Consider the following 15,680-nt stretch of genomic DNA (forward strand, 5'->3'; position numbering starts at 1 on the left):
GATTTACAAATTTCACTCATTTCCATCTGGAAAGTCCCTTCATTTCAGAGAGTTTTATATATATTTTTCTTTATCAAACCTAATCTCTGTAACAGATGTCAGACAGCCAATGTTCAGAGCTGGGAACTTTTGCTTTCCCATCTGTACTTAAGGACCCAAGGGTTTAAACAGGCCTGGATTAAGACCCAGGCAATTGCCTAGGTAAGACACCAAATTCTAAAAGTGCCAACAAAGAGGCTGTTCCTGCTTAAGGTCCTCTGCAAAGGGGCAGAGCTGTGGCATCCTCCTTCTAAATCTGCTTTCTGTAGCCTACTGGCTGGTCTTGCCTTTGAGTGCCAAAGTCTGAACTCTGGTCTTGCTGAGAAGTGGAAAACCAAATTAGATTTAGAAGTAGGGGGGGGGGGGGGTGCAGTGGTCAAAGCTACAGCCTCAGCACCCTGAGGTTATGGGTTCAAATCCCACACTGCTCCTTGTGACCCTGGTCAACTCACTTAATCCGCCATTGCTCCAGGTACAAAATAAGTATCTATATATATGTAAACCACTTTGATTAATTTTTTCAATTTTCTATACCGTTCTCCCAGTTTGCGTGAAGCATTTTTCCCTGTTTGTCCTGAGGCTGTGCCACACTTTCAGGTAAAAGATTGATTTGCCATTTTTGTCAGACAATAGCTGCCATGCTAAGTTAACAAAGCTGTATTTATTTAAAAATTATTTGTAACCCGCCTATCTACAAAAACATACAGAATTATTGAAAGACAAACAAATAATTCAATAACAACAAAGCACAAAAAATGTAATAAAACACTTAACAAAGTCACTCAAAAAAAAGCAAAACCCCAAAGTGCAATCACTAGGCTGATACAGAATTAAGAAACTCAGACTGACACGTAGTTGTTACCGAAAGCACCCTCGAACAACACTCTTTTCCTCAATTGACAAAGCATTGCCAATTGCCACAATACTGGGCCCTGAACCGATAGAATTGATTTACCATTGCTAGTAAAGTTTCACAGCTACTAAGGATGGAATTTCTAATCTCAAGCTATTGGCGGGGGTAAAAATATAATATGGCAAAACATGGTATGGTGAGACATAGTTTGGCAAAACATAGCACGGCAAACACAGTATTACAAAGCATGACTAAAAGAGTATGACACAACTTGGCAAAAATGGTAAGACAAGTGCGCATGACAAAACACAGCATGGGAAGACATGGAACGGCAAGCATTGGGTGGTAAACATGGCATGAGAGCTCATAGCACAGAAGACATAGAGGATGGTAAATATGATATTATTATTATTATTATTATGTTCTTATATATATATATGACAAGAGTGTGGTAGAACATTGGATGACAAAACACGGCATGGTCACTCACAGGACGAAGCACATCAGCGTTTGAGATTTGAGACAGTGGAGAGTCAGAGGCTTTTGTCAGAAGGTCCGGGGAATTTGGATTGACGCACTCTCATAGAGGATCAGGGGAAGAGGTGAGTTTTTATTGCCTCAGTAGACCTTACAAGCCCCAAATGGGCACATATTTTCCTAGAAGTGGATCCCTTAAAACTCATGTGACCCCCTCCTGGCGAGTCGTAAAATTTTGGTTTGGACTGGATGCAGAACAGATGCATAACAAACATGCTATTAAGGGGATGGAAACTGCAACTGTGTGGATCCAGGAAAAAATAAACCTCTCTTTGGGACCCTATAGACAGACTCTGAAAATCTGAATCAGAAAGTCAGGAAGGAGAGACCAACTAATTGCGGAAGCTGCCCTGCCCACCATTTTATTGGACTAATCCATTTGTCAATTACCTCCATCTGGACATATAAAAGCTTTTTAAGCAAACATTCTGAATCCATTACAAGCAGGCTTTCTTCCAAGCCTACATTTATTAACTCATTCAGTCTTTTAGGACTTAAATGATGGCAGATACATGGTCCATCCAGTCTGCCCCACAAGACACACTTTGTTGTATGGACCTTTAAGTTTGTGCGGCTGTAGGGATATATTGTTTTGCTTTGACTGTAGCTGCTTTTTCATGCCTCGGCGACTCTCTTGTGGTTAGGCCAGCACCGATTGTAGGTCTTAAAATGGAACAGAGCAGGGGTTGCTTGAAATCCAGGCTTACCGAAAAATGTCCCTCCCAGAACTGGGTAACTTGGCAGCTCTGTATTACAGATGAATTTACCAATGCAGACAAACAACAATATGAAAAAGTATCAGGATTGATGCAAAGGCTTAATATAAATAGGGTTGCCAGATTTCCTCTTTGGAAAAAAGAGGACGCCAGGCCCCTCCCCATTCCACCCTATTCCCCCTCAGCCCCACTCCCACATGAGCTGGAAGGCCACATTTGGAAGCCTTTGCGCATCATCAAGGCTTCCAGACACGGCCTGCGAGCTCAGGCTTTCCAAAACTTGGGCAAACTGCTGGGTTTTGGAAATCCTTTCAGGCGCCCAGACAATCCTCTAAAAAGAGAACATGTCTGGGTTTCCTGGTAAATAACATAAGGTCAGGTATACAGGATATATACACCAATATTTATTGAAATATTCTGGAGCTGTACATTTGTGTAACTAAAGTCCTTATGCATCAGGGGACTTGATTCACCCCAGCCTAGGCAAAGAACATTAGCAGTCTCTAATGTGAGCTGGATAACTGCAACTCTGGATTGGAGTGGTTAGTAGAGGTTCATGAGACCTGATATGAATTGTTAGCGGACTGTAAACATCTTGCAGGAAGGCAGCTGGAGGCCCAGCTTTGGGTTTCCAGTAACTGTCCAGTGCACGAGACCCCTGGCAAGGTTTGGATCTCTCCGATTGGTGGATTTGCCTTTCCCCGCCCTTGTTGCTCAACCATCTCCTCTAGATGACCTCTTTGGACCTCTCCTCTGGGACATACCTGACAACATCGTAGACAGTCTGTTCATTTGGTGGCTGGGGCTTAAGTGCCAAGGGATTGGTCTTGAGGTTTGCATTATTCTGAGAAGAAGAAAAAACACTCAAGGGTAATGAGCACAAATTGTGAACTTTCCATCCTAAATGTTTGTTACATTCTAAAATCAGCCTTAAGAAGTCCAGTAATGGACAGCAAAGCCTAGCCCTGCTTACGTATTCTTGTCTTGTCCCCTGGTTCTATATTAAATACTTGTGAGAAAAAATACGTTTTTAACAGTATTTAAAATGTACTCAAATTTACTTCACCCCTCAAACCGGGGGGAGATTATTCCACAAAGCGAGGACTAAACAAAAGAATGCTTTATTCTAGTAGAAACTACCTTTTACTAAGCCAAAGTAGAGATTTCTACCACGGTCCGAAGTGATAAATGCTCTGACGCTCATAGAATTCCAATGAATGGCGGAGCATTTAGCGCCCCAGGTCGCAGTAGAAACCTGTATCGTGCTTTAATAAAAGAGGGTCTTAGATCTTTGTACTCGTGGAACAGTCAATCTAAAGTCCTGTAGAGATCGCAAAACTTTCGTGTTAAAGTCAATGCAATGAATTCTATATTTCATTGGTAACCAATGATACTTTAAATAAAGAGGGGTAGCGTGATCAAACTTCTCATAGTTTCCCAACAATCTGAGCATTGAATTTGGAATAATTTGCAATCCTTTAATTTTCACATTTGAATATCTTGCATGCACTACATTACAATAGTCTAATTTAGACATAATTATTGCATGAATCAAACTATGAAGTACTTTTTCATAAAGAAGTGTGTTATTGCATGCAATAATCTTAATGTAAGAGGGCCTCTTTTGATTACATCTGAGATTTGTTCTGTAAACATCAATTGACATGGAGACAGTTTCCCGTGGTTATCCACGGGGATGGGAACGGTGATGAATTTTGTCACCATGTCATTCTCTAATCCATACTGCCAAATACTTAAGGGCCTCTTTTATGAAGCCCAATAGCGGGGGCCGACTTGGTAAATGCTCCAATGCCAATATGGACTGAATGGGATTTGGAGCATGCGCCGCTTTGTAAAAAGAGGCCTAAATTTGGTAAGTGATGGCATTGGCGAACAGAATAATATCGGTCTTTGCAGCTGTTCGGGGTGATGACCTTTCAAGCCAACATGTTAACGTCTTATCTACGTATTGTAGTAAAGCAATTTCGTATTGTTGTCACATCTAATTTCACAGATCTGTATCCTTGCTGCAAACAACATATCAGAAGCATAGCAGTAAGCTTTAAAATTGCCCTTTCTCAGCTTACTTTGTTTATGGGTGTTCTTTCTAATGCTGGGTTTTTGGGTTTTTTTTCTTCATTCCTTCCCCCCTCCCCAGCAATTGATTTAGAAACGCAGAGACATTGCTCATACAGCACACTATAACTTAGCAAATGATTCCTCGCATTAAACTAGAGAGCAATGCACTTTCCAAATTCAACAAGTAATTCTTTGAATGACTAAAGGCTTGGTAGGCCTTATAAGGGCATTGAACCGATCCTTGGCCGTGTTCCATGACCTGATTCTATAGACAAAGGAACCCTTTTAATCCGATAGAGGTTTTTCTAGCCGAGATGAGCTAGCATAGTGGTCTTCGCTAATTTTTAAGTGAGGGCTATTCTGGGTCCAAAAGGCTGAAGGAGTAGCCAAATATCTTCCTACCAATTACGTTTCTCAACCTTCATTCCTATCAGAACACCTGGCCTTGATAACATATGCAGAACAAAGATAAACCCAACAAACTAAAAGTCCCAAGACAGTACACACAAACGAAACCCTAAGATGTCAGAGAAATCGAAACAAATGCACTTCTTCCTGAATGATGCAAAATAGAGACCGCAGATGTAAATTCTCAAAACTGACACAGTTCAAGCACTAAATTGAAAATAAAATAAAAATTTTTTCTACCTTTATTGTCTGCTGATTTTATTTTTCTAATCATCTTTTCTCAGTCTCTGGTTGCACATCCTAAGAACATAAGAATAGCCTTACTGGGTCAGACCAATGGTCCATCTGGCCTAGCATCCTGTTCGTGGAGGCCAATCCAAGTCACAAGTACCTGGCAAAACTCAAATAGTAGCAGCATTCCATGTTTTTGTAACCGAACAGGGGTCCATAATGCTCTATGTAATAGAAAAAAACAAGTTTGTCTCATAGATGCCGACATTGTACATCTCAACCTCCAAGTCCAGATTTGTGGCCATTGAGATACAGAAATTTGATGCTTAATCTCAATACTCCAAATGTCCCAGTTTTTGGTTTCTTATTTATAAATTCAGCTATCAATTTATACCATTGTGCAGCCTGATGTCCCAGGAAGTCCACCTGAAAGCATAAGAATTCCAAACTATATTGATTATTAAATTTTTCCATTCATGGAACCCCACCTGAATGGCCTGCTTCAGTTGCAACCATCTAAAACCTTTCTTGATAATACCTAGCATCCTATTCGCCTTCTTAGAGGCCGCTGCGCACTGTGCCGACGGCTTCATTGTCTTGTCCACTATTACCCCCAAGTCCTTTTCTAGGGTACTTTCACCCATTACCAGCCCTCCCATCATATAACTGTACTTCGGGTTTCTGTTTCCTACATGCAAGACTTTACATTTCTCTACATTAAACTTCATCTGCCATCTCATCACCCACTCTTCTAGTTTGTTCAGGTCCCTTTGTAAATCCTCACAGTCCCCTTTAGTCCCAACTCCACTAAATAGTTTGATGTCGTCTGCAAATTTTATTACTTCGCACTTCATCCCTGTTTCTAGATCATTTATAAATACATTGAACAGCAGCAGTCCGAATACCGATCCCTGCGGAACACCACTCTTGACCCTCCTCCAGTCCGAGTAGTGGCCCTTCATTCCCACCCTTTGCTTTCTACCCGCCAACCAATTTTTGATCCATCTATGTACGTCTCCTTCCACCCCATGGTTCTTCAGTTTCCATAGTAGGCGTTCATGGGGTACCTTGTCAAAGGCTTTTTGGAAATCTAAGTATACAATGTCTATGGGGTCCCCTTTGTCCATCCGTTTGTTTATTCCTTCCTTCGAAGAAGTGCAATAAGTTCGTTAGGCACGATCTTCCCTTGCAGAAGCCATGTTGGCTTGTTTTCATCAGTTTATTCCTTTCTAGATGCTCATCGATACTGTCTTTTATCAGCGCTTCCACCATCTTCCTCGGAACCGAAGTCAGACTTACCGATCTGTAGTTCCCCGGGTTACCTCTTGATTCTTTTTTAAAGATGGGCGTAAAGTTGGCGGTTTTAAAATCATCTGGAAGCATTGGATGTTGGCAAGAATCCGTACTTTGGAGGATGTAATAAATAAAGGTAAGCTGCTTGAGTTTTCACAATTGCAACATAAATTTGGTCTTCATAAATCGCAATATTTTAGATGGTTGCAATTGAAGCAGGCTATTCAGGTAGGGTTCCCTGAATGGAAAAATCTTAATAATTATCATAGCCTGAAATTCTTATGCTTTCAGATGGATTCTATGGGACATCAGGCCGCACAGTGGTATAAATTATTATCTGGATTTGTAAATAAAAAAACAAAAAATGGTCTTAGGGACATTTGGAGCATTGAGATTAAGCATCAAATTAATGCATCTCAATGGCCACGACTTTGGTCTTGGAGGTTAAGATGTACAGTATTAGCATCTATGAGACAAACATGGTTTTTTCTTTTGCATAGAGCTTTTTGGACCCCTGTTTGTTTACAAAAATTAGATAGCTCTAGGTTTAATAGATGTTGGCACTGTCATCTTGAAGTTGGGACATTAGATCATCTTTTATTCTATTGTCCATTCATATTATTGTTTTGGAAGTCAATTTGGCCTCAAATAAATAGGATGTTGGAAAATCCGGTAGCCTTGACATATGATACTATTTTATTTGGCACAACTATGAGAGCAAGAAGTCAAATTTCGTCAAATAACAACAAACTTTTATTTATTTTGACTGGAGTAGCAATTCAACAAATAACATACAATTGGAAAAATTATGACAGATTAAATTATAACTTTTGGTGGAATTCTGTAGGCCATATATATAAAATGGAACGTACAATAGCAAAACAAAAAGGATATTTTGGTAAATTTCAGAAAATATGGAGACCATTAACAGACTTTTGTAATGAATGATAACAGTTTCCCAAGGTAAGATATTTGATAGAATGGAAAAGGGTGGGTATTATTTTTATTTATCTCATAACGCATATGAATATGTTAATAGTCTCACTGTATTGTATGAAATACTGTTACGGGAGGGGATGGGATGGGAGGGTTTCTATTTAATAATAATTGTTCAGATATCATGTGTAATACATAATATTCAAGATATTAGAATATAAATATGTAATGAAATGTTATATTTAATGTGTTATATGAGAGTTAATCAAGTGTGTATTTATAAGTTCATATGATTTTATCTAATACACTTGTTGTAATATGCAAAAATGAATAAAGAATAAAAAAAAAAAAAAAAGATGGGCGTAATATTAGCTATCTTCCAATCCTCTGGGATCACACCTGTTTTCAGAGATAGATTACAAACCTGCACTAGAAGATTGAAAATTAACCAGAGACAGCTGGCACCTGCCTAAGGAGAAGGAACTAGTACAGGATGTAACATCGGTCTCCACACATTGCAGTTTTTGCTTTGCCAACATCTGCATTGGGCTCACCAAGCAGGTTTCATACCCTATGCTTTGAAGAGTGGGATTTTTCTGTCTTATTTTACCCCAGAAGCTTCCTGCCCCCCACCCGCCCATTTCTTTCCTAGGAGTGGCCATTGGCTGGAAGAAGGGACTGGGGAAAGACACAGATTCTATCTAAGCTGGCAGGTAGCCTAGGTTAACCAGTGCTGGGCATGAGCCTCCCTGCCTGTTGGAGGAGCTGTGTCCCCATCCTTTGTGGGGGTTTTCTGGGATGGGTGTGCTTCTTGTTTCTAATCCTGTCTGTCATCCTTTCATTGGCCCTTGCTGGGTCCAGCCCAGACCACAAGGGTTTATAAGCTCTGCTTCTGGGTTGGGCCAGCATTGGGTCATTAACTGATAGTCAAGACGTCGGTGATTCCTGTGTTCCTTGGTTCCTGTCTTCGACTACTACTACTACTACTATTAATCATTTCCATAGCATAGAAAGCGCAGTACATTTAACATTCAATAGATGGTCCCTGCTCAGAAGAGCTGACATCTCAGGGTTGGGGAGTTTCTAGCATTTTTGACTGTTTTGCTGCCAGAAGCAAAATGAGATGATCAGGGGTATAGTTCTAGCTTCGGGGTTAGATGGGGAATGGGAGGAGTTGGCTACGATCCCTGGTTTCTCCCCTCTTCTGCCTCCTGCATTTCCAGGTCTAATAGATTCCTGCCCCCCAGACTTAAAACATAAAAACAAACATTGCCATACTGGGACAGACCCAAAAGTCCATCAAGTCCAATATCCTGTTTCCAAAAGTGCCAATTCAGGTCACAAGTAGCTGGCAAGATCCCTAAAGAGTAAAACAGATTCTATGCTGCCTGTCCTAGAAAAAAGCAGTGGATCCTCCAGAGAATGACATGGGGATAATTTTTCACCGTCCCCGCAGAAACTCAATTTCCCCGTCTCATCCCTGCGAGTTTTGTCATTGTCCCTGTCCCATTCCTGTAAGCTCTGCCTTAACTGCACAAACTTCGAACAGGTATGATTTTAAAGAGTTTGAGGCTTGTGAAGATGAGGACAGAGCTTGCAGAAATGGGGCAGGGACAGGAAAAGAACTCACTGGGACAGGACAGGAAAATGAGTTCCTGCAGGGATGGGGAAAAATTTATCCCCGTGTCATTCTCTACTCCAAAATCCATCTTAAAATAATGGCTTATGGACTTTTCTTTTAGGATATTCAAACCTTTTTTAAACCCTGCTAAGCAAACTGCTTTCACCACATTCTCTGGCAATGAATTCTAGAGTTTAATTACATGTTGAGTGAAGAAATATTTTCTCCAGTTTGTTTTAAATCTACTACACAGTAGCTTCATTGCATGGCTCCTAGTCTTAATATTTTTGGAAAGTGTAAACAAGTGATTCACATCTACCCTTTCCACTTCGCTCAGTATTTGATAGACCTCTATCATGTTCTCCCTTAGCCGTTGTCACAGGGACAGACCTCTATACAGTGGCGTAGCGAGGATAAGCGGGTGCCCCTCTCCCGCCCTCTTCCCTGTCCACCCTGCTGTGTGGCACCCCTTCCCTTCCATATCTTTGTTACTTCCTTGGCGCAGGTCCTGAAAGTGACGTCAGAGAGTGCCGAAGTCGACACGAGCAGCTACTTTATGGCTGCTGGAACCAAAGATAAAAAGGGAAGGAAGGGGGGGCAGACTGGATGGGCCATTTGGCCTTTATCTGTCATCATATTTCTATCATTTTCGTCGCCCTTCTCTGTACCTTTTCCAATTCCGCTATATTTATTGATTTTTTATTTTAAAAATGTCTATACCGTTTATAACTAAACGGTTTACATAGTTTTAAAACAAAAAACATAATAAAATCAACATACAAAGCTTAAAAATCATGAGCACAAAATAATACCATAACTTTGCATAATAACAAGTTCATCAGCTTTACCAGACAAGAAAATTATTTCTAGAGAAAGGCATCTATAAATAGCTGCGTCTTTAATAATTTTCTAAACATACCCCTTTCGCGACAATTCCGTAATTGACCCACCAAAGAGTTCCATATCTTAACCCGTGCACAACCTGTCTCAATAAGCCTTGGATTCACAGTCGTCTTCAGTGAAGCCAAATTCTCAGAACGTAATGATCTTTTTGGTGTGTAACTAAGTATATTATTTTTAAACAATTCGGGAATGTTTCCATATAATAATTGATGACAAATCATTACTGCTTTATACTGTACTCTGAAGGCAACTGGCAACCAGTGCAATGTGATCCTATTTAGACCATCCCATCAATCCTGCTGCTGCATTTTGGATGACCTGCAATGCTCTACATCTTGCTTTTGTTATGCCAAGGTAAAGGGCATTGCAGTAATCAAGTCTCAACAAAACCATAGCCTGGACTACAGGACGGAAATCATATGGCGTTGACATTGGCTTTAAATCGGTGTAACAAATGCATTTGTGCAAAGCAAACTTGTACTTGCAACTTCATTGTTAGGCCAGAATCAAGCCTTACACCTAAGATGGTCATCGACTCATGTACCGAAAGAACATCATCAATAACTGATGATCCGGCTTTCCTACCAACATTATTTCAGTTTTATCTACATTTAATTTCAAACCTTGTTCTCCCATCCACTGCTCAATTTTACACACAGTATTTGAGGTATTATTCTAAATTTTGTTTTCCGTTCCTTTCCTAACAATTCTATTTGCTTTCTTCTCCGCCGCTGCAAACTGAGCAGAAGGTTAACATTTGGAGTGAGTGAACAGACCAAGTCAGTGGTCAGTTTCTACGCTGCTATGTTTACACCAGACCAGTGGTCTTTCCATGGGGTTAGAAGACATAACATACAGGAAAACAGAATCTTACCGGATCATTTTCTTCTGGAGATATCCTCTGTATCTCAGCATACTCAACCGCTGAGGAACCTTCCGGTATTTGTCTTCTAGGAGCAGAACCTTATAGGAGGAAAAGAAATGTATATCAGCATCTCACTCCTGGAGGCAACTGGATACTAGGGACAGTCAGACGTGACCTCTGCCCATGGTCACCAGTGGCTGCATCAAAGTGAGTTGGATCTGGATTTGATGTGGTTCACTTTTATTTACAATGTGGAATGATAGCCAGTGGCATAGTAAGGGAAGGTGTGGTTCGTCCCGGGCACTGGCACCCGTCTTCCTCTCTGCCCCCCCCCCCCCCCCGCAATATGCGTGCCTTCACCTCCCCCCCCATATCTCTAGTTTTTTGCTGATGCAAGCAGCAACTCCAACCTGCTGCTTGCGCCAGCGTTGGCTCTCTCTCTGACATCACTTCTGGGTCCTGCGCTGAAGTGACATTGGAGGGAGAGCCGACGCAAGTTTGTGATGCTGTTCCCACCAGGAAAGTTAAAGAGGTACAGGGAAAGGGAAGGGGCAGGGGGTGGAGAAGAGGGCGCTGTGCTGGATGCCCCTCACTACGCAACTGATGATAGCGCCATCTCTTGAGATAGGATCTGGTTGGAGTGGGAGTCATAGTGGAGGAGAGGGTGGAGGATTGCATATTGCCAACCCCTTAGAAATCAGAGCTCTCTGTCTTCAACATTCATGTGAGGCGACCTTTGGGCCATAAGAAGCCTCTGGGAGTGCATATTTATTAGGGTGACTCCTCAAAAATGGATACAATCTTGACCAACTTTCAACTCTGTTCTTTAAATAAGTTCTTGTACTTCTCTGGGGAATTAAAAGCATTTCTCCCATTCCCTTTCACAATATCCAGTATCAGAAGTTTCAGACTTTGGCAGTTCCTACTTACACATAGGGTAGTGACAGGGGATTTTTTAAGGGGGTACTCAGGGGTCCTGAATACTGCCAACTTCACCATTGCTCAGGCTCTGCACACTCAGTGCTGCCTTTTCATGGATTCTGGGGGTGGGGTCCCTCCGTGATCACCTCACTCCTGAAGAACGGCCTGGAACCAATACGGCTCAGCAGATGAAATACTAATATCTGTGACTTTTGGTGGCGGAGATCCTTTTTTGCTCCCATTTTTAATATGACAATTTTTAGGATGGTAATTTACTTTATTTTGTAAAACTTTATGGTTACTTAGATCCTGAATTGTTTGATTTGATTCCCTCAGTGATCACCCCAGTCCTGAAGAATGGCCTGGTATGTGAGTACTGGGAAGTGACATCAACACATCAATTTCAGTGTGATGACCTTTCGGTTCTATATCTGAAAGATGCTTGCATTTTCTGCAGGTCATGCTAACATCATGTAATGTTCGTCTTTCCCCTCATGTTCTGCTTTCCAACTTCTGCAGGGGCTGTGAGGAGCCGCTGACTCACCAGTGTGGTCGGTGATTGCCTCACATGACTCAGCAGCCCAAACACTGCCACAAGAATCAAAAGCCCACAGAGTAGAGTTTTGCAGTGAAATTAAACAAAAACTCAGAAAGAAAGAGAAAAATGTGTAGCAGAAACCAGGCCAAGGCCGCAACCAGCAGAGAGCACTTCTCCAATCTAGGGCATGATATGGAAAGACATGACGGTCTCATGGGAAACTCATGTTGTGAAGAGAAAAGGGAACTCAAGCCTCCCAGTCAGAAAATTTATAATCCACAGTCTACAGCAGTAATTTCCTTAGAGACAGTGCCATGATTTGTCATCAATTAATCCTTTCTCTGGATCCTCCTTCATAGGGCTACCAGATGTTCAGATTTGGTTACCAGATGCATGCTGCCATCCAACCCTGGAAGCCTTCTCTTTGCAGCACCCTGCCTACGCGGGAACAGGAAATCGCTGCAGAATGAAGGCTTCTGGGACAGCTGCTCACTGACACTGCTGGCCAGCCCGAATGACAGAGAAGGTAGTTATGGAGGCTGAGAGAGAGACTGTGCAACTGGATTCTGCTGGGAAATGGGGGTTGGAGGGAGGGAGGGAGTGAAGCACCCATGAGGTGAGGGTTGGAGGGAGGGGGAGAGAGAGAGAGAAGAACCTGCGGGAGGGGGTGGAGAGAGAAAAAATGCACACTCAGGTGGTTGGAGGGAGGAAGAGAGAAGCGCCTGCAGGGGAGGGGGATTAGAGTGAGAGAAAGAAGGGAGAGGGAGAATTCATTGCTGGAGAATGTGGTGAGATCAGTTAGCTTAGAAGGGTTTAAATAAGGTTTGGATAATTTCCTAAAAGAGAAGTCCATAGGCCATTATTGAGATGCTTTGGGAAAATCCACTGCTTATTCCTAGGATAAGCAGCATAAAATCTTTTTTGGTACTTCAGTATATAGAAAACCAACAGGCAAAAACAGCTATTAGCATTACACCAGCTTCCACCCAACATAGGGTTACCAGATTTTCCATCTGAAAAATCTGGACTCCCTAGACCCACCCCATGCCCACCTTGGTTACACCCCATCACACCTCCAGCCTCACCTTCAATTCCACCCCCTGCTGCCTGTTCTGTTTTTAAAAACTGTCTTTTTTTACGCACCACTGTCCCACAGAATTCCTAGATGGTTCTGGGTTATGGCCTTGTGAAAAATAGGGTTGATCAGATGTGATGGCAGTCTTCACCTGAGTCAGCTATTCCAAAACAAATCTGCTTAGGGGGTCTGAAGTGTTCTAAGCTGAACAAGATCTGGCTCTTCAGATCCAAACCAATCCCCATTCACATTAAAATGGCTCAGCTTACAGAGCCCTGAGATCATCAGCTGGACGGCTTTGGAGGGAACTTTGGAAGACAATAAAACAGACATAGAACTGGACCCTTGAGAAAGGGACCCTTCCCCTGCTCCCTGTTACCACTCCTTCCCTAGCCAACCTTTGATTGTGTTTTCCACAGTTCTGCTTAAGGGCTGTCTTTTGTGAATGGGGAGGTGTTATGAAGGATGAGGGGGCTCAAGACTTAAGACATGACATCACCTACCTTTGCTCTTCATTTTTATCTTCTTCCAATAGAAGAAAATCAGCGGAATTACGATGAATGCAATGAAAGCAATGGGCAGGAGAACGTACCATAGAGTCCTTGGTACTGGGATTTCACCTGGAATTAAAGGTAAGCATGTTTTTGTTTGGTTTGGTTCGGCTGTTTGCTTCTACACAGCTGGGCTTCCAGTTCAATGAGAACTTGGGCCAAATTCCAATCCCAGAACCTCTCTCTGTAACTACCTGGGGGATTTTCCCCATATTTTATATCCCTTTCCAATTTACTGAATTCAATCATGCTCTGACAGGTCATCAGCCAGGGGCCACGAACCAGGGCCCCTTCCAAAATCATGCAGTCACGAGGTGATGTCACTGTGCAATGACTGAGATGTCAACTCCTCCCTCTCCCCAGCATTTCCAGCTCTGGTTAGCTCAGGAACTGAAAACTTGATTTGGCAATCAAACCCAGCACTCACGTGGAGCCAGAATCCATTTCAATTTGCCAAAAAACCTGATAATACTGGGGCTGGATATTCCAGTTTTATCAGAGACTATATAGCTTCAGGGTAACATAACCGCATAAACTGTTCAGGTAACTTAGGACAACTAATACTTGGTCCAAAGTAATTGGGTAACACTGAATATTGGCCCTATCCAGCTAAATCTGAGTCATGCTCCTGGAACACCTCCAAACCCTCCCCCTATTTAATTGCAAATACTGGGGTTAATTAAAAAGAAATAACACTCAGTGCTTCACTTAGGAAATGAATGAGTTGAGATATTTAGGTACTTGGTGGGGTTACCGGTCCCCCGGAGCTCCTGGGGATTGTTAAAATAGGTTTAATGATGATCACTGGCTTTAGCGCCATCTGGCCCAGAGAGAGGAAAAGTCTTTTTTGTTTGTTTTGCTTACATCACAATACCGGCGTGGGGTTAGAGAGGGCAAAGGGGGTGGGGTGGGTGAAGAAGCTACAAAATAAACCAGCTAGGCCGTTTGAAAAAAACAGCACCACCTGATTGGGCAGGAAAAGTGAATCGAAAAATCAATTCAATAAGCCAAATCAAATTGAATTTAAATTTTTTTTCCCTGAAATCGGGCAGAACTAATAAAGAGTAGCCCTGTTCCCTGGTTTGTGTCTCTAAAGCTCATAGATTATAAGATTATAAGAGAGCTAGCGTGTCCTGCGTGACTTACTTGCATGTATGGGGCAAAATGGCTGAGGCTTACCTTTCCTTGGACATGCGCTGCTCATATTAATGGAGGCATTCTTCATATCAGCAGGATTGCTGACCACACAGAAGAGGACTCGGTCCTCTGTACTGCAGTTTACTGAAATGTTCAGGCTGCTTCTGTTCAGAGTCCTCCAGGGCTGATGCAGCTCTTCCAGATGTGCTGGTAAAGTTCCTTCTATCCAAGTAATATTAACAGCTGCATGGGATAAGACCAGGCATTCCAAGGTTACAGTCAAGCTGTCATTGCTGGAGTTTAATATCCGTATTTCTGGAGTAGGAACAGGGTCTGAATGAAGACAAAATAATAATACACTACAGTAGTTCTTTCTGGGTCATAAGCTGTACAAGGCCTTTTGTCTTCCTAAAAGGGTAGATGAACTCTAATATGCAGAGTGGTCAAATCTTGGTTTGCTCAGTAAGTGGCCTATTCAAGCAGCATCTTGAATGCATTTCTAAAAAGATGTCTGACCTGTAAATAAACAATAGATATCTACCGTCATCAAGATTGTCTCTTCAAAGCTAAGGTTAGTGATGAGACTTAAAGAGTCTGCTATCTTCAGAAATCTTTTGTCTAGCACTGCAAAGTTTCACTTTGTTCCATTTGGACTCTTTTCATGGCTTTCCTCAAACTAAAATGACAAGAGGATATAAATAAGCATAGATTAACGAGAGAAAGCCAACATGGGTTTAGTCGAGGGAAATCTTGCCTCACCAATCTACTGCATTTCTTTGAAGGGGTGAATGAACATGTGGATAAAGATGAACCGGTTGATATTGTGTATGTGGATTTTCAAAAAGCATTTGACAAAGTACCTCTTGAAAGACTTCTGAGGAAATTAGAAAGTCATGGCATAGGAAGTAATGGTCAATATTCTCAGTGGAGAAGGGTCTTGTGCAATAAATCCCTCACGGTGTAATCACATTAGAAAC

At 42.0% G+C, this 15,680-nt stretch overlaps 1 protein-coding gene across 1 annotated transcript in view; it reads right to left on the reverse strand.

The window, feature by feature from the left end:
- Positions 1 to 2,527: 2,527 nt before the first annotated feature.
- Positions 2,528 to 15,680, reverse strand: part of LOC117350184 (SLAM family member 8-like) — a 43,030-nt gene continuing 29,877 nt past the window's right edge. Inside the window, exons 3-6 of the mRNA XM_033924265.1 lie at positions 14,746 to 15,036; positions 13,519 to 13,635; positions 10,491 to 10,579; positions 2,528 to 2,989 (exon numbers count right to left, since the gene is read on the reverse strand). Of these exons, the coding sequence (XP_033780156.1) occupies positions 2,873 to 2,989; positions 10,491 to 10,579; positions 13,519 to 13,635; positions 14,746 to 15,036 (614 nt within the window). The 3' untranslated portion in view covers positions 2,528 to 2,872. The remainder of the gene's footprint in view (positions 2,990 to 10,490; positions 10,580 to 13,518; positions 13,636 to 14,745; positions 15,037 to 15,680) is intronic.

Source organism: Geotrypetes seraphini, chromosome 16, assembly GCF_902459505.1.
Source record: "Geotrypetes seraphini chromosome 16, aGeoSer1.1, whole genome shotgun sequence".
Lineage (NCBI taxonomy): Eukaryota > Metazoa > Chordata > Amphibia > Gymnophiona > Dermophiidae > Geotrypetes > Geotrypetes seraphini.